At 37.8% G+C, this 26289-nt stretch overlaps 2 protein-coding genes across 2 annotated transcripts in view; one reads left to right on the forward strand and one right to left on the reverse strand.

Annotated features, from left to right (window-relative positions):
• LOC144966533 (ureidoglycolate dehydrogenase (NAD(+))-like) overlaps positions 1 to 22117 on the forward strand; it is a 25126-nt gene extending 3009 nt beyond the window's left edge. The window contains exons 2-13 of the mRNA XM_078903168.1: positions 1 to 126; positions 708 to 815; positions 2437 to 2517; positions 8428 to 8489; positions 9404 to 9457; positions 12120 to 12218; positions 13364 to 13429; positions 14610 to 14679; positions 15575 to 15690; positions 16642 to 16737; positions 18389 to 18499; positions 19616 to 22117. The exon at positions 1 to 126 is cut by the window's left edge and continues 70 nt beyond it. Of these exons, the coding sequence (XP_078759294.1) occupies positions 1 to 126; positions 708 to 815; positions 2437 to 2517; positions 8428 to 8489; positions 9404 to 9457; positions 12120 to 12218; positions 13364 to 13429; positions 14610 to 14679; positions 15575 to 15690; positions 16642 to 16737; positions 18389 to 18499; positions 19616 to 19663 (1037 nt within the window). The 3' untranslated portion in view covers positions 19664 to 22117. The remainder of the gene's footprint in view (positions 127 to 707; positions 816 to 2436; positions 2518 to 8427; positions 8490 to 9403; positions 9458 to 12119; positions 12219 to 13363; positions 13430 to 14609; positions 14680 to 15574; positions 15691 to 16641; positions 16738 to 18388; positions 18500 to 19615) is intronic.
• A 200-nt stretch (positions 22118 to 22317) lies between these two features.
• Positions 22318 to 26289, reverse strand: part of LOC144966532 (uncharacterized) — a 28773-nt gene continuing 24801 nt past the window's right edge. The window contains exons 10-11 of the mRNA XM_078903167.1: positions 24845 to 24994; positions 22318 to 23453 (exon numbers count right to left, since the gene is read on the reverse strand). Of these exons, the coding sequence (XP_078759293.1) occupies positions 23277 to 23453; positions 24845 to 24994 (327 nt within the window). The 3' untranslated portion in view covers positions 22318 to 23276. The remainder of the gene's footprint in view (positions 23454 to 24844; positions 24995 to 26289) is intronic.

Consider the following 26289-nt stretch of genomic DNA (forward strand, 5'->3'; position numbering starts at 1 on the left):
TGCACCAATTCATTGTCCGTATTGTGCAAAAAGTCGGAGCTAAGAAACATCATGCCGAATCATTCGCTAACCTCCTTGTTTTTGCTGATCTCCGAGGTCATTATAGTCATGGACTTAGTCGTCTTGGTAGGTATTTTTTACCTATAGATAGTATGCGCTTGGCTAAGAAGCTCACAACATTGCCATCCGGAAGTATAACGGACCAACACACGATACTATGTGTAACCATGAACTTTTATAGTCTGGTTAATATAGTTTAGTGAGAAGTACTCATAAAAGTGGATGGCAAAAAACAATTAACAAAGTCAGGAGTGACGTCATCTTCATTCTATCTATTCTATGATCTTAGTGATTTCAATAGATAGTATTGAAGTTTACGTCACTCAGATAAGTCTTTGCTATTGCTTTTAGCCATCCGCATTTATGAGTAATTCTCTCACTAAACTGTATTAACCAGACTATAAACGTTCAAGGTTACACATAGTTTTTTTGTGTGTTGGTCCGTTATACTTCCGGATGGCAATGTTGTGAGCTTCTTAGCCAAGCGCATACTATCTTTTGCTACGTTTCATACGGCTGGTAAGTATTTTGGATACACGCACAGAATCAATGATTTAGTGAGAACTACTCACAAACAGGCTGTCTAAAAATAAAATAATAACAAAGAGCTAAGTGACGTCATCTTCGGTCCTTCTGTTGACCCACAGGTTACCACTTATTGGACGATACATTCGGAGAGAGCGATAAAAACAATGAGCCTGAAATCTTGAAACAAACCCCTGCGACTGCTCACGTGAAGGGCAACAATTGTTTAGGTAAGTACTCACTACTCCTCGGCCGGTAAGATATCACAAAATGAAACATCTCAAAAATAACAATGTAATAAGACAATACACAAGACAGTACTCATGGCAACGACATTTATTTTTGTTTCTAGATGATATGTGTATTGTAACGAAGAAAAAAAAGTGTTGCTTCGAAAAGCATATTTTTATACCATTTGGTATTTTATTTTGTGTGACGTGTATTGTTATTATTATTATTATTATTATTATTATTATTATTATTATTATTATTATTATTATTATTATTATTATTATTATTATTATATTATCATTATCATTATTATTATTATTATTATTATTATTATTATTATTATTATTATTATTATTATTATTATCATTATCATCATTATTATTATTATTATTATTATTGTTATTGTTGTTGTTATTATTATTATTATTATTTTATTATTATTATTATTATTATTATTATTATTATTATTATTATTATTATTATTATTATTATTATTATTATTATTGAATAATAATAATAATAATAATAATAATAATAATAATAATAATAATAATAATAATAATAATAATAATAATATATAGGCAACAAACATTTTTCCACGATCCACAAAGGAATGGAACATCTGCCAGAAGAAATAGTGACAAGACATAACACCAAGCCATATAGAATTCCTGGCCGTTCTGAGCTCATACAACATTGCGCTGCGCTTGTCGCCAGCATGATGGCATTGGCAGCAGGTTCTAATGGTGCTCACACGACTATGTTATGACCATCGACCCAATCTGCAAATTCTTTACCGCACTCGTTCACCGTCGTAAACCCGCCCGGAAGCTTCGTCACAAAACACCATTCAGTTAGATGCTCTGTGGCTACGGGTTCGTTTCCACATCGGACACATTTTGGACAGGTGGAAAGTTCTCACTGATGAAGAAGGAGGAGAAGGAGGAGGAGGAGGAGGAGGAGGAGGAGGAGGAGGAGGAGAAGAAGAAGAAGAAGAAGAAGAAGAAGAAGAAGAAGAAGAAGAAGAAGAAGAAGAAGAAGAAGAAGAAGAGAAGAGAAGAAGAAGAAGAAGAAGAGGAGGAGGAGGAGGAGGAGGAGGAGGAGGAGGAGGAGGAGGAGGAGGAGGAGACGACGAAGAAGAAGAAGAAGAAGAAGAAGAAGGAGGAGGAGAAGAAGAAGAAAAAGAAGAAGAAGGAGAAGAAGAAGAAGACACTAAATTAGCCTTCTACTTCAAGCAAAAAGCCTTTAAACATCACACAGATGACATACCTGACTTTTCTCTGTTTAGCCTTCTACAAGTAAGCAAAACATGTTTGATCTTAACTGTGTTCAATGTTTTCTTGAAATGTATGTATGATTTCTTTTGTGTTTTTTGGGGCTTTGGAATATTTTCATTATATTACAATAAAAGTTTGTGGTACGAGACGTGATTATAATCGATACCAATTTGTTGAATAGAAATTGTCATATGTGTTCTCCAGGTGGATGTAAAACTTCGATTTTTTCTCCCAAATTAGGTAGCAGAATCACAATATTATTGAAATTAACAATAAAAAAGCGTATGTTGAAAAAAAATATTTTATACATTATCTGGGGATTTTGTTATTGTTTGTTTTCAAGGGCCAGTTGTTGGAACATTTTGTATGAATCTGGCCATCCAAAAAGCAAAAGAAAACGGAATCGGATGGGTTAGTGTAAAAGGTAAGAACGTTTTCAAATCTATTTAAAAAGTCAACAGACTGTGAGACAGGTGTAAAAAAGAATTTTCTAAGCTGTCACAGCAATGGAAAATAAAACAGGTTGCCAGATTGCTTATATTAAATGAAATGAATATGCTTTATTTTGACTTGTAGATTCTTAAATTCTTGTTTTGTTTTTTTTTTTAATGTGGCCCATCGCCTCAAAACGGAAAGTACCGGATTCCAATATGTGAATTTAGAATTGAAATGACAAGAAATACGAACTTCAAGTTTTTTTGCAGTGTAAAAAATGGTATCTATTCTCCACCATGACGAATTGACATGAACACCAAGAATCATATCTGTAGCTATAAATTCAATTTCCAGCCCCTAGTTCATTCCGAAATAATAACCTCTAAAAAATCATTGAGCTTTTATATAGCGCAATGTCCACTAAATGTGCCCAAAGCGCTTTACAAGGGGACCCTGACCAACAGCAACACGTAACATGTAGAACGAGCCCCGTGTGGTCTCCGGGGTCCCTCAACTGAGAGGGAAAAGAATTGAGCCACCGTAAGCCCATGCGTGTCGTAGAAGGCGACTAAAAGAGCCATTCTGGTTTGGTGGTAACCAACGAAAAACCACCCGACTGGTGAGAGAAACATGGAGAGACACAGTGGCTCCACAGACCCCCATACCCCAGCCCTTTTTTATGAGAATGGCTTCATTCACCCATTTTGCTATTTTTCTTGTCCTGGCAATCATCCCCAAACTTTTTCTCCCCCCAAATCCCAAGAACGTAGTATATAAAAGAGGTTTTGAGGAATGACGGTTTCAGTTTAAAGAGAGCAAGGGAAGGCGATGGCATAGCACAAATCCCACCCCCTTTTACCATATTTGAGCTATGATTTCCATTCCATACCCCATTTCCCCAATGATTCCAAATTTCCCTTCCTTATCAAAATTGAGTTGCCAGGACAGAGAGAGAGGGAGAGAGAGAACCGAGGAAAACAAGCCTTCTTAACTGTCTTCTATCCCCCAGTATCTCTATACCCTGTACCGTTGAAATAGGTTCAACGAGGAGATATTCCTTTCCAAATCCTGCACAGCAGGCACCTTTCTGCTGAGGGTGCGCAGTTCCGAGAGGACCCCGATAAGGAGGAGCTATTGATCCTGGAGGCTGAGGGGGGTTCACCTTGCGAGGTGTTTCTACCCAACACTCCTCTTTGGCTTGACGCTTCTCTAAAGACGGGTGGGTAGCCTACCTTGTAGATGGCCCAAGCTACCCAACGCAGAGATGCCAAATCTATTTTTTGGCACTCCCCTCCATTTAGGCAAAGAGATTGGAAGGACTAGATTTAAAACCATATCTAGTTCCTGTCCCCCATGAAATTTTTTTTAATCATGGTTTGTCATCTCTGAATCAGCAGTCAGTCTTTGTGCAACGCAAAGATTAGGGTTAATCCGAGAGAAAGGCCTGGAGGCGGGACGTCCCCCAACTCCACCCCTCGAGTCCTTTTTTTTTTCCCAAGGACCATGGAAGGACAAGAGGAGGCCAGACTTGAGGAGTATAGCTTCGGTGAGTGCCTTACCCCCCAAGTGTGGGACTGAGCCGTGCTAGTGGGCACAATATAGCCGGGTTGAATAAAAACTTATAAATATCATGGCCAAAAATAGTAAAAACTCTCCCCTTAAAGCCCCACCCCAGACAGGTAAAAAAAGAAAGATAACTGCCCCGATGACTCTTGATGAATTACTAGGAATGGCAACCCCAAAATTCTCGCCGTTCCTGGTAATTCAACCGAATGAGGAAAACATAAAACTGAACACTTTGAGTATCTTCACCATCAGCAAGGCACTCAAAGCAAATGGCGCCGGTACACCAAAGGCAGTGAACAGGAACAACTCTGGCACTTTAATGATACAAGTGCAGGGTCGACAAGAGAGTGAGAACCTCTTGAAATGTACCAGATTCTCTGACATCCCAGTCACCGTTGAGGCTCACAGGAGCCTCAATAGGTCAAAAGGTGTCATAAGAAGCAGAGATCTGGTAGGCTGTTCGGAGCAGGAGATGGTTGAGGAACTGGAGGGTGTTGTCGAAGCTCGGCGGGTTAGCATCCGCCGCGGCGACAACACAATCCAGACCAACACCTGGATCCTGACTTTTGACAGCCCGAGACCCCCGTCGAGAATAAGAATTGAATACCTCGACTTGGAGGTTCGGCCTTACGTCCCGAACCCCATGAGATGTTTTAACTGCCACCGGTACGGCCATACTAAAACAAACTGCCGCCGTAAAGCTACATGCCCCCGCTGCGGCAAAGAAGACCACAATGAGGAAAACTGCAAAGTGGACCCTTGTTGTCTGAACTGCCAAGGCAAGCATGCAGCACATTCGAAAGATTGTCCTAAGTGGCAAGAAGAAAAGGCAATCTTGACATACAGAGCCACTTACGGCGGTACGTTTGCTCAGGCAAAAGCAGTGATCTGCCCCCCTCGGCAGGTCGCTGCTTCTGCCAAGAGCTATGCAGAAGTTGCCAGGGCTGCTGGTAATAACCAAAACAGCCATGGCAAAATCGCACAGACTAGAAAAGACAGTCCTTAAAAGAAAAAGCCATCAAGACCTAAAAACAAGGTCCCAAATGTGTCAAAAAATCTTTTTGACACATTGGAGGTTCAAGATGTGGAACCTGCAGCCCCCTCCACATCCACCTCCAAGGCGACCTCCACCCCCCTCCTTCCCCAAACAAAAAAATTCTCCCCCTCATGGGCGTGGATGTTGGACCCACCCCCCATCTCCACTCCCTTGAGCCCTCTCTACCCCCCCCCCCCGAACAAAACTCCACCCCTTCCCAGAATATGGAGCCACCAACACCAGTCGGGGGATCCACAAATCCCCCTGAGGGGCCTCAAAGCCCCAAAAAATCTAAGAACCCAGAGGGACCTAAAAATCCCAAGGGTTCAAAAAAACTCAGCCCTAAAAAAACCGAGAGGCCCTCCACAGGGCCTCCTTCTCCTATGGAAGTCTCTCCTCCTAGGAGAATAAAAGTAAGAGGGTTGAAGGCAGGCATACTGCCTAACCTCCCCACAAAAAATTAGGATACCTAGTCAGACAAGATTAATTTCCTGGAACATCAGAGGGATCAGATCAAATAGAACAGAATTGGACCTCCTCCTCCAGAGGAATCCTGATGTAGTCTGTCTGCAGGAAACAAAATTACCAGCAGACGACTACACAGTAAAAGGAAAAACGGCCAATCATCTGATTCACTCTGATGGCCAGATAGCGTGTGGAGGAGTTTCAATTCTCACGAAGAAGAGCACCCCCCACCGCTTGATACCAATAAAAACAAATCTACAGGCAATAGCAGTGAGAGTGACATTGCACAGACCAATCACCATCTGCTCTGTGTACATCCCACCAGATCATCGCCTCCAGTCTGCCGAGCTAGAGGGAGTTCTAAACCAACTCCCCCCTCCCTATGTGATAATGGGAGATTTCAATGCTCACAGTCCTCTCTGGGGAAACACAGACACAAACCAGAGGGGAAAGGCAGTGGAGGCATTCATAATGAAAATGGATGTATACTTGGCAAACGGTCTCGAGGCAACACGGGTAAATATTCACAATCTTACCACGTCTGCCATTGATCTCACTTTCTGTGATCCTACACTAGCTCCAGAGCTCTCCTGGACTGTGATCGATGACGATCACGGTTCTGACCATTTTCCAGTCTGCCTCGACATCACCCCGACTTCAAGGGCCCCACAGCCCAAACGTTGGAGTGTACGGCGAGCAGATTGGGAAACTTTCTCACAGGAGTGTCACAGACTCCTTATGACAGAGGTGGACAGCTATGACAAATTCAAAAATATTTTAACAAATATCTGCAGCTCGACAATACCAACAACCTCTGGAAGACCAAGAAAACACAATCCCTGGTTTACAGAGGAATGTCGAGCGGCCCTACGGGAGAAGAAAAAAGCATACAGGAAAGCGATGAGATTCCCAATCCCTGAGAATTTCGCAACATTTAGGAAACTACGAGCAAAGTGTAGGAAGATCTTCCGAGAAAACAAACGGAGATCCTTCCAAAACTTTGTCTCAAAAATAAATAGCCAGACACCCCTGAATAGGGTGTGGAAGATGTTACGGAAACTGAAGGGATCCGATAGTGATTCACTAAATTACTTGACACGTCCCGATGGATCCGTGACTGCAACAGAACAAGAAATTGCCAACACTCTGGCCGAGAGGCTGGCGCACAACTCCTCGTCTGCACACCACACACCACAATTTCTGCGCCATAAACAAAACGCAGAAAACACACCAATAAACTTTACATCTACAAACACTGAAGACTACAACAAACCATTTACACTTGAGGGGTTGGGTGCCTGCCTCCGTGACACAAATGTCACAGCACCGGGTCCTGACAACATCAGTTATGAAATACTCCGACATCTTCCACAAGATAGTCTGGTTGTCCTTTTGAATATCTATAACAAGATATGGACAACACAGACTTTTCCACCTAGTTGGAATCTGGCCACCGTGATTCCAATCCCAAAACCGGGGAAAGACCATTCGGACGCTTCAAACTACCGACCAATCTCCCTCACCAGCTGCCTATGCAAGCTGATGGAGAAAATGGTCAACAACCGTCTGATGTTCTACTTGGAACACAACAACTCCCTCTCCGACCTCCAATGTGGCTTTCGAAAGAACAGATCAACTGTTGATCACCTTGTTCGACTAGAGAGCTTCATTCGTGAGGCCTTTACCAAAGGTGAGCACTTGGTAGCAATCTTCTTTGACCTTGAGAAGGCCTTTGACACAACTTGGAAATTCGGAATCCTCAAAGATCTGCACAATCTTGGTCTACGAGGAAACCTTCCAATGTTTGTCAGAGCATTTTTAAACAACAGATCCTTTCAGGTCAAAGCAGGATCCACCTTTTCTGATCCATTTGATCAGGAAGAGGGAGTTCCACAGGGTAGCATTCTGTCTCCCATTCTGTTTGAGATTAAAATAAACTCAATAGTGAATGCAATGAGACAGAATGTTGACTGTTCCTTATATGTTGATGACTTTCTTGTATGCTATCGAAGTAAATCGAGTATGGACACCATTGAGAGACAATTAAAAGTGACCTCGGCCCCAGACCCAACTCGGGGCTAAAAAGAAGAGACGAGGTAAAAATAACTCGACTCCGGATCGGACATACTGCCCTCACTCACCGTTTCCTTCTGGAGAGGGATGAAAAACCCCTCTGCAGAACATGTAACTGTGACCTCACAGTTCAACACATTTTAATTGAATGTACAGAATTAGAACAGATAAGGTCACAACATTATGATAACAGAGACTTGAAGTCTCTGTTCCAGTCGGCCGATCCGCTTACAATTTTAAAGTATCTGCAGGAATGTGAACTCCTGCAGAAATTGTAAATAGATATTTTTACTTAACAAACATGTAACTATTATGATTTTATAAAGATTTTATTACAACAGTACACGTTTTGATCAGCTATGGCCCCTCAGGGCCGATAAAAGATTGATAAAAGACAGAAACGGGCGCTTAAATGACCTAAATAGTGTCGAAAGCGCCGTTAAACACCTAAAAACAAACAAACAATGTAGAACGAGATATGACGCCTGTCAGGCGATATTACAGGGGTTTTTTTTCCGGACAGAGACAACGCTGTTAACGGCTAGGTACTCATTTTACACCTGAGTACGATGAGAGAATGTTAATAAAGAGCCTTTCCAAGGACTCAACTAGGCGCCGAGGGAGGCTCGAACTCAGGACCTTCCGATCCGACAGCGAGTGCCATACCACTTGACCACATAGCCGCAAATGGGACGATGGGTCACGAATGAGAAGAGCAGCAAAGTAAAACTTAAAGATTGTGTTCATCATCATTCTCAGGATCTAACCATTTCGGAACAGCAGGTTGGTACTGTCTGCAAGCCATGAAACACGGACTCGTTGTAAGTTATTTATAGCAAAGTACACACATTTGTAGGTCTGATAACCGAATGCAATTACGGGCTTGATTTAGCATTGTTCGAGACGATATTTTGCGCTGATTTGAGAATGTGTCTATAAAAACAATGAGCCTATAACAATTTGGGTTTTCAGAGCTGCAAATATATACACGTCGGGTTACAGTAATGTCCGTCTTTAATTTTTTTAAAAATATAATGATTGTAATAATTATACAGGTTTTTAAAAATCAACAATTCTTGGTTTAAAAAAAAAATCAAATATGAAAAATAAAGGGAATGAAAATAGATTTTGACTCCAAGAAAATTTTAAAATATTTTTATATCTTTCTTTTTGTCCCTTAAAAAAAAGACCACTCGATAAGGATGACCTGTAATTCTGAGATGATGCTAACATTTTGTGGCAATTTTGTCGATTTATTGGATATCATCATATGAATTAGGTCTCAGATTGCTTGCCATCACCCAAATAGATTCATATTGTGTAAAAAGGGAAGACATCTGTGACGTTATATTTTCTATTTTTTTTTAAATTACTAGATCCTTGGAAGTGTTTACGTAACCTGTCCTTCCAAAGACAAATAATGAATAGGTAATATATTGAATCATACGGTGGCATACCTATTTTAGTAGGAGGATGTATAGGCAGATTCTAACAATTACGTGACATAAAAGAGCGAGGATGAATGGTCTATATTGACGACCAGCATAAATATAGCCTCGAAAATAGGATGCCATTACTATGAAACCAGACGATCATCACAAGGTATGGATTCAGTCCCCCCAGAAGAGTTGTTTTACACTTCCAATGAGATAGGAACCAGTTTTTTACATCACGCTTTTCTTTCCTATTCGGTAATAAGTGGTTTAATAATTAGGTCTGCTTTTTAAATTGTCAGGGAATGGCTTTTACGAATACACACCCCTGCATGGTTCATACTAGATCCAGAGAGGTAAGTATTTTTTCATTATTGAAAACATCAGAATTCTCGTATCAGCACATTTGCCCTAAAATATTATTTTATCCTATCATTATTTTGTTTATGTATATATATATAAACTTTCAAACCTGGTCAAATGACCAGAAAACAAGCTCCACATTCTTCAATTGATTTATATGACCCTCATCTTGGCAAAAGCTCTCAAATCTAGGACTTCGCGAAGTTCCAGGTTTCAAAGTTTTTGCCAAGATGAGGGTCATTTAAAGCGATTGATATTTCAATAATGAGTTTTTTGGCCAAATTTTTAAAATACGAATTTTTCCAGAGCACGGCAGTTAGCTGGTTAAGCCTAAGTTATTTCCTTGATTATTTCAGATGCATTGTTTTATCTCAGTTTGTTACACCTATTATTGCTAGTGGGGTTATGTGTTGTAGTGGTATAACACTTTCCTTCGGATCGGAAGGTCCAGGGTTCGAGTCCCGCTCTGAGTGGGGCATGATATAATGTTTGGAAAATGCTCTTTACTCACATTCTCTCACCGTACTCAGGTGTAAAATGAGTACCTGGCCATGAAAAGCGTTGTCTCTGTCGGAAAAATAAATTGTAATATCGCCTAACAGGCGTCACATCTCGTCCTACATTTTACGTGTTGCTGTTGACTGAGGACAACGCTCAGAGCACTTTGAGCACGTTTAGTGGATATTGCACAATATAATGCTCAGTTTGTTTTTCTTTTGTTTTGTTTATTTCTTTTTCATGTTTAAACTGGAAATCATAAACAATGATTTGCAATATAAACAACGCACCAGTTTTTGAACTGGTGTAACTTTTTAACAAACATTTTTTAAAAACCTATCTAGTATTTTTTTTCAATGAGCAGCGTTTCATTTCTTTGTGAATATAGACATAATTTTCCAACTGGTCGAGATGTCAGTTTTTAATCCTATTCCACGATTTTGATCTCAATGGGGTTGACCTTATATATGTTATGAATGCCGCAGACAAAAAAAAAAAACATTCCCCAGATAATAACATAAATAAACATTATCGGATTTTGTTACTGTTTTTGTAATTGTCTGAAGCAGAGATTTTAATCGGAACGTTTCGTCGTTAGTATTTTGTTATTTTAAAAATGTTATATCCATTTTTGTACATAACTTTTGACAAACATTCCAAAGCTTATATAAGCGTATTATTCACCAAAGCCACGTGCAGAGGTTTTGAGGAAACAAGAGGATCCCAATAGGGAAAAAAGACGTGACATCAAACCCTCCACTCTTTTGGTTCCTAAATCCTCAGAGTACTAATAATGAATACGTTACATATAAAGGTGGTATTACTGTTTCTGTAGCAAGATGTATAGGCAGATTCTTAGGAGTACGGGACGTAAAAGAGCGAGGATAGATGATCTTTATTGACGACCGCATATGTGACCCTCCGTCTCAAAACGGTATTATGTCGGGATGATTCATAACCCAAAAATCTAAATTTAGAGATAGAATGATGGGAAATTGGACCTTAGAAGTTTTTCAAAGCAATAAATAGTATTTAGACTACACCATGACATAGAGAAAGTAAACCCAAGTTTGATATTTGTGGATATGAATTCAATTTCCATAACCGAGTGGATCCCGACATAATACCGCGTTGACACGGTGGGTCACATATTATAATATTTCGATTAGAAAATAATACACCATCACTCTGACACCAGAAGATGAATTGGAGAAAATATTAATCCAGTCCCTCGGAAGAGTGGCCTTACCCTTCCAATGAAATATGAACCAGTTTTTTTTTTACATGACACTTTTGTTTCCTATTGTGACCTGATCTATATCCCTGACCATACGTGTCACGTGGGATTGGGTAACTAATAAAGAAACCATAATGCTGCTATAAACTCTGATATTGATGCAACGAGTATTAATATAGAAAATTGTATTTAAATCATTTAACAGTGTTTATAATTATTGTTCACTGTTCATTACCAAGCGTTTGTTGGGTTGCTAAACCAGTTCATTGCCGCACTGTGGAAGAACTGTGCGAAGTTCCAGGTTTGAAAGTTTTTGCCAATACGAGGGTCATTTAAATCGATCAATGTTTGAAGGACGAATTTTCTGGCCTAATTGTTAAATACGAGTTTTTTCCACAGTACGGCAAATACTGGTTAATGAGTTGACCACCAGCTGCTTTTGTGTTGGGATTAAGAGCTAAATCTACGATATAGGGTTTGAAACGTGGCGGTTGGTTTCTATCAATAGAGCCAAACAACGTGAATAGGATTCAATAGTCTGATGTCACGTCGCCTAGCAACGAGCAGATTGGTTCTAAACAAAGAAAACCGTACTTTTTATATATTCTTCATGCTGACTTAAACTTTTTCACATGTCATGTGATCAGAATGTATAAAATTAAAAACATGATAAGATGTATAATGTTTTTCTCCTTTGGATACACTTTTATGCTCGTCGGAGAAGTATTTCATTAGGTCGTCCGCCATTTATCCGATAGTTTAGAGCCAGTTACTAAGTAACTCTGCGTCATTACGCGGGAAGTGACGTCACGACTGTTGAAGCGTATTGAAACCAATCAAAGTAGGTAAATTTGTTTGTCACACCATCAAAAATTGTCACTGATTTTGATTTTGTGTTTGTGTGTACATAATTTCCTCAGAGAGTTCTTGGTACCAACCCAATTTCTGTGGGTGCCAAGGGTGTAAATGGTGACGAGTTTCTACTTGATATGTCTACCACTACAGTATCTAATGGAAAGGTATTGTGCATTTTATGGTCGCGCAACAAAACACAATATAAGCGATTGAAAATTAAATTCAAAACTGAAATAAAAGTTCCCATGATGCTACTTACAGAGATTTGTGTGTCTGTGCGTGTGTGTATATTGAATGTGTGCAGTGTGTGTGTGTGTATGTGTGTGTGTGTGTGTGTGTTAGGGGGGGGGGGTGTAATTGGATGCACGTGAGCTTGTGTCTGGATGTCCAAATCTGCAGTATGTCATGTTTTTAAAAAAATTACTGATGGTCAATGTGAAGCGCTTCGAAGCTTCGGCATAAGCACTATCTATAGAAATGTACAATTATTATTATTATTATTATTATTATTATTATTATTATTATTATTATTATTATTATTATTATTATTATTATTATTATTATTATTATCATTATTATTATTATTATTATTATTATTATTATTATTATTATTATTATTATTATTATTATATTATTATTATTATTATTATTATTATCATTATTAGATAGTTCGTACTATCAAATTGAGAAACTAGGGAGCAGGCACCGGCGTAAGATAAAGATCTGCTGAAAAAGTGTGTATGAAAGGTGCCAGACAAAGCAATAAAGAAAACTCAGTCAATCCCAGTTGAGGTTGGTGTCAGTGAGGAATGAACCAGGGGCTGTGAGAGGGTGACACAAAATTCGAGGGGGGGGGGGGGACTTAAGTGGTGAAGGTGGACACCAGTGAATGGAGAGTGAACCTAATGTTAGGAAGAAGACACCTAGTGGAGAGTGAACATGAGACTATCTGATGTTGACACCAGTGGGGAGTGAACCAGGGGCTATGAGAGGGTGACACAAAATTCGAGGGGGGGGGGGGGGGCTTAAGTGGTGAAGGTGGACACCAGTGAATGGAGAGTGAACCTAATGTTAGGAAGAAGACACCTAGTGGAGAGTGAACATGAGACTATCTGATGTTGACACCAGTGGGGAGTGAACCTGAGAGTATTGGAAGTGAACACGATCGACTTACGATAGTTTTGCACCCTACCCTCGATACGAGCATAACAAGTAGCCAGAATATAAGTTTAATGTACAAAGCTTGTTTGGCTTTACCAGTTAAAACACTCTCCTCTTCGACAACACATTATTATTATTACTATTGCAGGTGGAGCTTCAAAAACGCTTGAACAAGACAGTGCCCTTAGGATGGGGTGTCGACAGAGATGGAATGGTATGGTATAACCCATCACTATCTGATTTGATTGAGAGCCGTCTTTAGTCTTTAGATTTGGAATATTACCACTTTCAGTACATTATGCCTCCCAGCCGGATCGCATGCGTTTGTGAGCACTTATCACAATGTTAAGACACAGTAAAGCATACAATGCCAGTACCATTCAATTTTTACTCGCTAATCTTAAAATTTTCAAAAGAACCAAATCGGAATCTGGATGATCCCGGATCTCGGCTGGTCGGCACGTAAACGAGATAATCATGATATTCAGGAGTATCAACTTTTGCCGTGTCAGTTTATCATTGTTGTTGTTGTTTTTGTTGGTTGTTTTTTTGTTTTTTTTTTTTTTGGGGGGGGGGGGTGCTGTCAGTGTAATATTTGATTTTGTTGTTGTCTGTTTGTTTAGTGTGCAGTGACCACTCGTAAGAGAACGAAAAAGGGAGGATTAATTTCCAATTGGGAAAAGAGAGAGAGAGAGAGAGAGAGAGAGAGAGAGAGAGAGAGAGAGAGAGAGAGAGAGAGAGAGAGAGAGAGAGAGAGAGAGAGAGAGAGAGAGAGAGGCTGTGGGGGAGGTGGTTGAAGGATGAAATTTGATGATTACTATTAGTATAAATAAATTCAGTAGTCTGGTGTTTACCAAAATATACGTCATAAATATGGAAACTGTATATGTTACTTGAAATATATGAAGTTCTACCTCTTTGATTCAGCTAAATGACCATTCACTTGTTGGAAACACTGAAAGACAATAAGGACAGAAGAGAAAAAATATAAAGCATCCAATTTATCCCTTATAAAGAGAGTAAGAGTTCAATAAATATTCGTTCCCTCATACATTCGGTTTCACTAAATAAAGAATTAGGCGCATAATGATATCTTTACCGCAATGACAATTCTTGAGAATAACGTGGATGAGGTAATTATGACCGCATATATATATATTATATATATATATATATATATATATATATATATATAGAGAGAGAGAGAGAGAGAGAGAGAGAGAGATAGAGAGAGAGAGAGAGGGAGAGAGAGAGAGAGAGGGAGAGAGAGATAGAGGGAGAGACAGCGGGAGAGTGAGAGAGAGAGAGAGAGAGAGAGAGAGAGTGAGAGAGAGAAACGCCCACCAAGGTCCTCAAGAGAATAAATTTTAATTATACTTTTATCTCTATCGCAGCCTTCATCTGATCCTGATGAAATACTTTATCACGGAGGCCTAAGTCCTCTAGGAGGTGGTGAGGAATCAAGTAAGTATCTGTTAAATAGAAATTGATAAGGTTAGAGTGGACATTATTGTAAATATTGTGTGTATGTGTGTGTGCCTAACAGGGATCTGTTCTAATATAGTGCAATAGCCACTTAATTAACTCAAAGCGTTTTTCAAAGTTTCGCGAGTCAACTGGCAACACTTAACAAGTAAGACTTAACATGACGCCTGTTAGGCGATCGGACAGAGACAACCTTGTTAACAGCGAGGTCTTAATTTTACACCTGAATACGGGGAGATAATGTGAGTAAAGAGCCTTTTCCATGGGGCTTTATACGTCACTCAGAGCGGAACTCGAATACTGGACCCCCGATCCGAAGGTGTCATACTTTAAGAGGTTAAGAGAAAATTTTTTTCAAAGGTATGGCATAAAAAAAATACAGGAAAATCTCAACTAAAACACATAAAAATCTTATTGACTGCCAAATGTGACAATTTTTTTGCAACAGACTGAATGTTGATCATCCAGAAACGAGAAAATAATATGCTCCCCAATGGCAGTTTTTTGGACAACATACCAAAATAATGACCCGTACACATTGTAGATGTCTTTATACATGAATGATTAAGAAACAAAGGAGGTAATTCAGTAAATAAAGGGTTTAAAACAATGCGCGAGCGTAATTTCAATGCATATTTTTTGTTTTTGTTTCAGAAATGTAAGATTGCGATAAATATCGGACTAATACCGCTCCATTACCACATAAAACATAAATGTTTAAAGCAATTAATGAAACGGAGGATTTAGCTGCAATTCTCTAAGACCGGAAGGCATTGCAAGCTGTCTGTATGTATACATTGATATATACCTTTAAATATGAAAAGCCATTAATATTCCCTGGGTGTTATTGATTGTGTAAAATATTTTTTTAAAGGTGGATACAACGGTTATGGGCTCAGCTTCATGGTGGAACTTTTTTGTGGCATTTTGTCTGGATCACGTTTTGGGAAGAATGTTCGACAATGGAATGATCATGGGATGGCCAATCTGGTAAGTTCAGTTAATTACGGTCTAAATATTATTTGGCTATTTGACTACGCGGCTATGTGGTCTAGTGGTATGACACTCGCTTTCGGATCGGAAGGTCCTGGGTTCGAGCCTCGCTCGGCGCATAGTTGAGTCCTTGGAAAAGACTCTTTACTCACATTCTCTCACCGTACTCAGGTGTAAAATGAGTACCTGGCCGTTAACAGCGTTGTCTTTGTCCGAAAAATTGTAATATCGCCTAACAGGCGTCATGTCTCGTCCTACATGTTAAATGTTGCTGTTGACCAGGGACCCCTTGTAAAGCGCATTGAGCACGTTAAGTGGATATTGCGCTATATAAATGCTCAATTTTTTAATATTTTTTTTTACTCTATGCCATGCATGTTTCTCCAATTTATTATTATTATTATTATTATTATTATTATTATTATTATTATTATTATTATTATTATTATTATTATTATTATTATTATTATTATTATTATTATTATTATTATTATTATTATTATTATTATTATTATTCATAGTAGTAAAAAATTCATATAAATACACGGCCCAAAGAAATCAACATTGTAAACACAAAAGAACAGAAACGTTTGTGCATAGAAGTAAACAGAGAAAAGGGGTAAATGTATAAAAATGCTCGATGTTGTTTCGAATTAATTAAAACTGAAGAGGCTTCGCTGGTCTCCCAACCTTGAGCATTCGCCATAAAGCTGACCAAGACTGAAGCAAGACGTCGACAAGTCGAGTCCAGCAACTTAGGCTTTGTTGTTATCCTTTGTCAAGCAGGTCTTCATGGGAAAGTGTAGGTATTTTATTGAAAGGGATGTCAGCATTAAATATTTTTCCTGCGTGTTCCACAAAATCCGATAATTTGCATTTTATTAATAATGACACAAAACGTAAGGATTGAAAATTAACAAAAAATAATATCCTCTCTGCTACTACCAGGGTCAATGTTTCGTTGCAATAGATCCCAATGCATTTGCTCCTGGATTCGAGGAAAGACTGTCAGAATTGATACATCAGTGTAAGAACTGTGGCACGGTAAGTTGGAAGTGACATAGAAAAGCGATTCGACATAATTTCACTTTTCCACCTCAGAACGCTTTAAAATGTGCTTTGCAGTTACATTTTCTAGGACCGTTTTTATCGGATGGATTAAAGCTCAGTCTAAGTACCCACGCCTATTATCAAAAAGATAAGGTGAGTCTAGAATTCAAAGCTTGCCGATAATGAAGTAATTTGTATCTAAAAATCGTAATGTCGTTTATGGAAAAACATCTTTAGACAACACATCGTACGTTTTTCCAGCGTGACACACTGATGTATGATGAGTGCAACAATCAGATTCGATTTTCGTCGCTATTCGCGGAATTAGCCGAGCACAGTTAGCATAGTTCAACTGAAGTCTGACACTAAGACCTGTACTTTGACTTCATTTTTAGTTTCGTGCACCTATAGTGAAATGTCGTTAGTAGTGCTCAAGGAAACAGCTAATCCCGTATAAGGCAAAACTACCATAAATATGTCATTTGTCATGAAATTAAGAGGCCCTTTTATTAGTTTATATTGCCAAACGCACCTCCTTCAGGAAGCACGAATTTGCGCCATACATTTGTCCAAAATTGAACTGATGAAAGCGCTTTTAAGTTTTCTCATATGGATATCCTCGAGAATCATAGCTTTGCTTCACGTGCCAAACGGGTCCTGATGTAATATAATACATTGTCTTTCATTGTCCAGTGACAAACCTTACTGTTGGACATGGGACAATCCTGAGAACAGAGATTGAATTCAACAAAGGGTCGACAAATTCCAATTGGATGGGTAGCTGCGCGATACTTCTACAATATATTTCTAGACCTGTAGTTCTCTAAAGTACTCTAAAGTTGCGGTATTTCATTTCACAATGCGAGGCCACCTACTCGATGGTGGTTTTTAATATTACCTGTCTATATCAATTTGTGGCTTTTAAATGTTTGATTGTGCTTTTAAAAATGCTCTACATAAAAATTCAACCTTCACATAAAAATTGTTGCATCCACTTACAATCTTGAACTTCATATGTCTTAAATATTTCAAAGCATAAACATTTATTGACTTGATTTAGAACAAGCAATATTCGCCCGTAATTACATAGCCTAGCGTCAAATTCTTTGCTTAAAATTTACGATTATCAAAAACATGAGCGCACTATATACTAAAAGTTCAGAACAGTTTAAAATGTCTCAAGTAAACAGCAAAACTGAACATTTGGATGAGATGGGCACAATGAAATTATTTTCTATGACAATGTTTTAGTTCAGGCTAGGTGTATATAATATGTTACAAGTTACACTTGAGTAGTGTGAGAAAATATGAGTAAAGAGCTTTTACCCAGAACTAAATTTTACGCCGCAAAAAGCTGGGCTCGAACCTTCGACTTACATATCAAAATAATTTGTTTCATACGTGTAACCAGCTCGTTGTAAAGTACAATCTTATCAACTTTATTGCTGTTTTATTTTTTATTTTTTTTTTTGCTGTTTTTGTTGTTGTTGACAACCGTGAGATAGTGTAAATGATATTTACTGACTTACAACTCCCTTGTTATCTTGTTTGAAATCAAAAGAAATCATTACCCTTCGATTAACTTTTGTTCTCAAACCTGTCAATTAACAAACAAAAAATCTCCATCGAAACATCAATCATTCAGGCTCACGGTGAAGAAGAAATCCTGATTCCCGGCGATAAAGGGAAAGCCCATACAAAATTGTGTGCTCAACTTGGGGGAATACCATACCTTCCAGCTCAGGTGGATCATGCGGTAGGTATTCATATTTCGAATTTTTGAGCTCTTGCTGTCCCAAAAAGCACGTTGACCATTACATAAATGTGGCTCTCAATCTACAGACAGTGTGATCAGAAAATGAAATGAAAGAGAAAACAATTGAACCTATTGCCACGTCCACTTAGCGCACTTTTTCTTAATATTTAAACAATGTAATGCGGGTAACCATGGAATACGATCCGAGCACCTATTTTTAAGAAGGCACAGAACGTATACATTATAGTTACTATATTATAGTCTATCGCAAAGTATCAGACTCAAACAGATCAGGCTACCCATTTTTTGGTGCTAAATATACAGAGGGATTAGAATAATATGAATTGAACCCGAGATGGTAGCTTTACTTTTAAGTTTAGTATTCTACAGATTTGACCACCAAAACCCAGAGGTAAAAAGCATTTAAAACATGTTTGACTACCAACTTTTGTAAATTTTGTATGAAGGGTATTCCAAAAAACTAACCGTTATTTGAGCCACTATTAAACAAACAAAAATAATAGATAGATCACTAATCTAGCAATTGATTGAATAATACAATGAAAACAGTCAATAGATGTGATCTTTTAAAAGTTTTTATTCTATTCAGATCTAAAGGATAAATAATACAGTGATGATAGGGTATTCACACATCAAAGAAAACATGTTATGTTTTCAAAATGCTTGCCGTGTTTTTCCAGCTGACAACCTATGTACAGTCTGTATTTCTACCTTGTTTTATCTATTTCCCCATTTTTAAAAGGTAATTTAAAAGTTAATCGTTTATTTTTATTTATTTAAGCTCCTTTCGTGTCAATGGGGCGGTGCTATTAAAGTATAATTATACTTTCTCATTATGTAAGTACAGTTAAGCATAATCCAATAGGGAAGTGACAATAACATGACTATTTTGGGGAGTTTAACAAAATGAGTTTCTGGTAGTGTATTGTCATGTGATCTTTTATCTTCATACAAAGAGCAAAAGAAAATTCATTTCTTCCCTTTCCGCTCTCAAAAATACTTTATTTATGATCTGAAATGGGTCGAAATTAAACCAATATTTTCAATTTAAGCAATAGAAATAAATCAATTATACACGTATTTATTTTCTTTCAGGACTCACTAGCTGAGAAGTACGGAGTTGAACCAATGAAACGTCTATAGATAGAATGCACTTGGCTAAGAAGTTTACAACATTGCCATCCGGAAGTATAACTGGCCAAAACACAAAACTGTGTGTAACCATGATCGTTTATAGTCTGGTTAATACAGTTTAGTGAGCATTACTCATAAACGCGGATGGCAAAAAGCAATAACAAAGCCCTGAGTGACGTCATCTTCGAACTATCTATAAAGAACTGTTTCTCATTCAAATCCAAAAGTGTCAATTTTCGAAATTTAGTCTTTAAGACGATTTATTTAACATAGGTGGTAGGAGTAGCTTCAGAGACACTCGACTAAAAACTAGTTATACCAGACGTGTAAACTCTATGGGGCAGCGTGGCTCAGTGCTACGCTCTTTTCTTCGTACCCGAAAGGTACCAAGTTCGAATTCCCGCAGCGCTCCGTGGCCTTGAGCAAGTCATCTCGCCCGCCCTAGCTCAGTTTGCAGCGCTGCACTATGGCTGACGCCTGGGTTATTTCAGTGTCCCTTGGAATAGACCCTAACGACAAATTTTCCCAATGGGATGATAAAAATGAAATTTGGTTAGATTTTTTAAAAAATAGTTATTTTGATGCTGAATACTAAAAAAAAATATTGAGCTTTTATATAGCGCAATATCCACTTAACGTGCTCAAAGCGCTTTACAAGGGGTCCCTGGTCAACAGCAACATTTAACATGTAGGACGAGACATGACGCCTGTTAGGCGATATTACAATTTTTCGGACAAAGACAACGCTGTTAACGGCCAGGTACTCATTTTACACCCGAGTACGGTGAGAGAATGTGAGTAAAGAGTCTTTTCCAAGGACTCAACTATGCGTCGAGCGAGGCTCGAACCCAGGACCTTCCGATCCGAAAGCGAGTGTCATACCACTAGACCACATAGCCGCACAATACTCTAACTCTTGTAAACATTAAACGTAAACATTAAATATGAAACCAATGCAAGAGCCAGAAAGCAATGAGTTAATCGAATAGTACCATACATTTGGTATACATTTGGTTGAACGCTAATCCTGACAAATTTCAATTTCTTTCGCAATTGGTAAGCAAACTAATCAAAATAACTTTAACTGTAATGTTAACCCCTCAGAGATATCCTGCGAGGAAAATGTGAGATGGTTAGAAATCGAAATAGATTACCAATTAAAATTTGACGGCCGTAAAAACCTTCCAACAATGGAATGTTCTGAAACGAATTGGTAAACATCTTTTAAGATTAAACAGGCTGACTATCTGTTAAACAATCATTCTTTCAAATTTCAGTTTTTGTCAATGACATGGCACTTCTGCTCCAAAGCATACACAAATAAAATAGAAAAAAAATATTTAAGAACGTGCCCTTTGATTTATTTACAGCGACCACAGTAACTCTTTACCTATTAACTCTTGACCTATTAACGAAAAGCCCAAGTTCCCATATTAAAATCAAAAGAAAGCGCGCAATGGCAACAGAAACTTGAAAACCCTTTACAATTTGTTCTCTCTAATCCTCAACAACTAAATAGGTACCTTTCAATGAAAGAAAATATAACTTAAGGCATACAATCAGCGTCGCTATATCAAAACCTCTTTCGGGCAACACTCTTTTAAATATAGCGCTACAGAGTGGTGGAACAGTTTGCCCGAACACGTACGAGGAACGTCCTATTTTATCCAATTTAAAAGGCCTATATCTTTCTGGGATGGGAAAAAATGCGAATGTCTTGGCTGCAGTTTTCTTAACCCATAGCTTTTTAAAAATGGGTCTTTAGATTTTAATTTCCATATTTTAAACTTAGAAAATTGATTTTAATCTCTAAAAGAAGTAAAATTCAGAGAGAGTGTGAAAGTAAAAGTTTATGCTTCCATTGTGTGTAGTAGTAGCAATAGTAGTAGTAGTAGTAGTAGTAGTAGTACTAGTAGTAGTAGTAGTAGTAGTAGTAGTAGTAGTAGTAGTAGTAGTAGTAGTAGTAATAGTAGAAATTGTAGAAATAGTAGTTGTCGTAGTAGTGGTGATAGTAGTATGTGTGTATTTTTTTACATTTCTAATGCGGAGACTTGGGCTTTTGTTAATATGTCATCATTAGAGCAGCTCAAAGAGAGCGGAATTCTCTCCTATAATCTGGGTTCTAGTTTTACTAATTCTGTAATTGTTTTTACAAGAAAATTTTTAAAAATCATCTTTTTGGTTATATTCAGATGATATGTAGAAATACATTTTTAAAGATTTAAATACACCATTTTTGTAGTGTCACTGCACAGAATTTGTTTACTATAATTTACATTTTAAAAATAATTCTGTAATCTGATCTTTTAAATGATATTGATAGTATGTTAGAGTAACTTTATATAATGTGTTTTGTATGATATGTGTGTTGTGCGTCTAGAGCTCTATTGTATGGGCCATGCTCTATATAAATAAATCACATAATATTATTATTAAAACTATTATTATTATTATTATTATTATTATTATTATTATTATTATTATTATTATTATTATTATTATTATTATTATTACTACTATTATTATTATTATTATTATTATTATTATTATTATTATTATTATTATTATTATTATTATTATTATTATTATTATTATTATTATGGAAAGCATGTTTTCTGTGTTGATGTATTCTTATGTTCACCTAGTATATAGTAAATTAAATGTCGGAAAAAAATCATATAGATCTAAATATTTATCTATTTATTCTTGCTATTTGCTATTTTTCCTGTATAGTCTGAATAATATGTACAATATTTTCAACAATAAAGAAATTTGGAACTGTATTGAATGGAATTGAATTAAACACAGGATACACGCATCATTTCGTTCCCAGACCCAGCCAAGTCCCAGCTCAACACACCAATACTGGCTATGTGGTCTTGTGGTATGACACTCGTTTCGGATCGGAACGTCCTGGGTTCGAGCCTCACTCTCTACTCACATTCTCTAACCAAACTGCGGTGTAAATTGAGTACCTGGTCATAAACAGAGCTGTCTATGTCCCAAAAAAAAAATCGCAATATCGCCTAACAGGCGTCATGTCTTGTTCTACATGCTAAGTGTTGCTGTTTGTAAGTGGCCCCTTATAATGCGCTTTGAGCACATGTAGTGGATAATATAAAAGCTCAAGATATTTTTTGGGTGCCATGGCTAGTTCCTCATCGGCCCACACTCCTGTCCAGTTCCAGTCACAGAATGGCTCCGAACTTACACTGCCCATGTTCAACGACTGGGCTTTTGCACTACTTCTTATAAGTCGAGCTCTGTATCACTTTTGTGTAAGAAATAAGCCTCTATACAACAAAACGCTCTTCCTGATTGCTGTCCAGCTATGAGTTCATCAAAATCTTCAAGCATTCGCAATTTCTATTCATCACTCAATGATTGGCTTTCGGCTTCTACACAAATAATATCGGATTCGGATATAACAAATAAATATGACTTTTGCATATTTTATAAGAAAATTGATGTATTCAATATCTATCTAATTTCAGAGAACAAAACTGCAAAATGACTTTTTAAAGGCATTCTATTACCAAACAAAAAATTAATACCAAAGTTGTTTATCGTGACAATCAAACTTAGTGACAATTTATGATATATTATTATATATTTAAAAAAGTCATATTTCTAAGGGTTTCAATAACATTTCCACTTTCTGCAGGGAGTAAAACTCACTGTTTTTCAGAGTATACCAAACAGTGCCGTCGGCAAAGTTGGAGTGTGATTGCGTATACCATCCTGTATGGTAGATGCCGTTCAGCTGGCTCAGGAAACAACTGTTGTACCACCAACCGCCCTGCGAATAGATAAAAACACGGGCCTCGAACATGTTGTGTGATACAGTGTAAAGTAAGCAGTGTGAACAATTCAAAATTATTGTTTTTACAAATAATATTTCTTGGTCGGGGATCAAACATCACACCTTCTGGTTAACAATTTAATATGTTCTGCAATTATAATATTATAGTATAACCGTGGTCATCTTTTCAGCCACTAAAAGCATCCGTTGTGAGTTGTGAAGCAATAATATTATAGTGTGCTTGGGATTTTTTTTTTCCTAAAGAGACAACACTATTAACGGTCAGGCATTTATTTTACACCTGTGTGCGGTGGGAAAGTGTGAGTAAAGAGCCTTTTTTCCGAGGAATCAACTATGCGCCACTCAGAGCGGGACTCAAACTCTGGACTTACCGGTCCGAAGGCGCGTGTCATACCACAAGACTACTATTAACCAGTTAAATGCCGTATTCTTGAAAAACAAGCTGTTAAAAACTGGGAATGAGATTAGTGGAAGAGTAGCGTCCCTTGATTGGACGTCACCCATAGTCTGTGACGTCACGCGAGGACGAGAGACGCATGCGCACAACCAACATGACGTTCTCTCTCTAATAACTTTTCCGCCGGTGACGTCACAGACTATAGGTGACGTCCAATCAAGGGACGCTACTCTTCCTCTAATCTCATTCCCTATTTAAAAATTGTTAAGAGAACTCGTCGTTCAAATGTCGATCGATTTAAATGACCCTCATCTTGGCGACGGACCTCGCTAAATGACCCTCCTTCAATGTCGATCGATATAAGTAACCTCGCGAGGTCCCAGGTAAGGTCTGAAAGTTTTTGCCAAAATGAAGATCATTTAAATCGATCGATAATTGATGGACGAGTTCTCAGAACAATTTTTAAATACGCGTCTTCGAGTACGGAAGTTAACTGGTAAATAATGATAATTTTAAGTATACATTTTTTTTTTTGGCAAGGAATGGTGGGGGGGGGGGGAGAGAAGAACCATTCCTTGCATCAGTTTAATCAAATCCAATACAGGCATATCGCGTAACAAACGCCTTCGTTTAGGGTCAATGGTGAAACATAGTGGCGCTGCGAAATTGCTTGGAACTATTGGTCGCGGATTAAGTGGTGTTTAACCAGTAACTGCCGTAATCTGGAAAAAATATAGTTTCAAAATTTTGGCCAGAAAATTCGTTCTTCAAATATCGATCGATTTAAATGATCCTGTCAAAAACTCACAAACCTGGGACCTCGCGAGGTCTAAGGTTTGGTAGTAGTTTTTTTTTTGGCCGAGATGAGGGTCATTTAAATTGAGCGACAATTAAAGGACGAGTTTTCTGGACAAAGTTTTGAATATGAGTTTTAACAGAGCACGGTAGTTAACTGGTTAAATAATAATACCTTGTTCTCAGCCCCACAGTGACGTCGGTGTAGGTCATTGTCCATATCTTCTGTGCTGAAGGCCATTCGGTTGTGGTACGATAGAGAGTCACCAGAATTTCCAGAATACCCCCCTACGTTTAGACGGTAATGGTCAGACTCACCTTCTATCTGTTGATGTTAAGAATAGATGGACTTTATTATGTTCCGAAGTTTAAAGACTACAGTCATATACCTATAACTGGTTTTTATATAACGGATGTATTTATAGTAGTCGAAAGTAAATGTCAATCCGAAAATCAGAAAATAAGTTGAGATTTCAAAAAAGTTTACAGACTAATAAATTTAAACAAATAGAAAATAACAAATATACCTTTTCATGCAGCGATACCAACTTTGGCATTTTATGAAGGACTGCAGTGGAATCCGCATACAGTCAACACTCTTGAAGTCAACTTCTGCTTAAAGTAAATATACATCTTGCTGGTCCCAAATTTTTGATCTTTTATTGTGTTCCATTGATACTGTGCGGCTATGTGGTCTTGTGGTATGACACTCGCTTTCGGATGGGAAGGTCCTGGGTTCGAGCCTCGCTCGGCGCATAGATGAAACCTTGGACAAGGCTCTTTACTCACATTCTCTCACCGTACTCAAGTGTAAAATGAGTACCTGGTCGTTAGCAGCGTTGTCTCTTTCCGAAAAAATTATAATATCGCCTTACAGGCGTCATGTCTCGTGTTAAATGATGCTTTTGGCCATGGACCCCTTGTAAAGCGCTTTGAGCACGTTTAGTGGATATATAAAAGCTCAATTTATTATAATTTATTATTATACTGATTAAGTCAACTTTGCTTAAAGCACCGGTGGTGTTGATTTTATCAGGATTCCACTGTCATCAAACTGATGACAACATTAAATCATCCGAGTTTTCCAAGTGAGAAAAATGAATGATATCAATTTTCTCTAGAAAACAATAAAACGAAGGTGCCCGAAGGAGGGTTTGAACTCGGGGAAACCCCCACGTTACACTGTAATGCTAAAACTCTTGATCTTGATAATCTTGTGAGTCATTGAGGACTTCTGATTTTACCGATTTGTAAGTAATTCTATCAATTCAAACTTCGTGCAGCATAATAATTCCACCGATTTAGATAAACAACTTTTTCAATTGAATTGAAATTGTTGTCCTCTTGCTATGAAATCATTTCAACTATCATGGGGATTCTTGCATGCAAATTATTCGAATGGATACTGAGTGTTGTCAATTAAAACGTCTCGTATCAGAAACGTGCAACTTTCCATATGGCATTAGATACTTATGAATCTATTTTATCATTTTACAATTAACTTTTTTCTTGAAGCTAACACGATAGTTTTCGTATAGAGATCCAAGTGCTCCTTTTTGGGGGGTGAACCACTCGAAATAAAAAGGATTTACTGGTCTTTTAATGATATAAACAATGATG

The sequence above is a fragment of the Berghia stephanieae genome, chromosome 2, assembly GCF_034508935.2.
Source record: "Berghia stephanieae isolate SIO BIC M18660-M18661 chromosome 2, UCSD_Bste_1.3, whole genome shotgun sequence".
In the NCBI taxonomy this organism is placed as follows: Eukaryota; Metazoa; Mollusca; class Gastropoda; order Nudibranchia; family Aeolidiidae; genus Berghia; species Berghia stephanieae.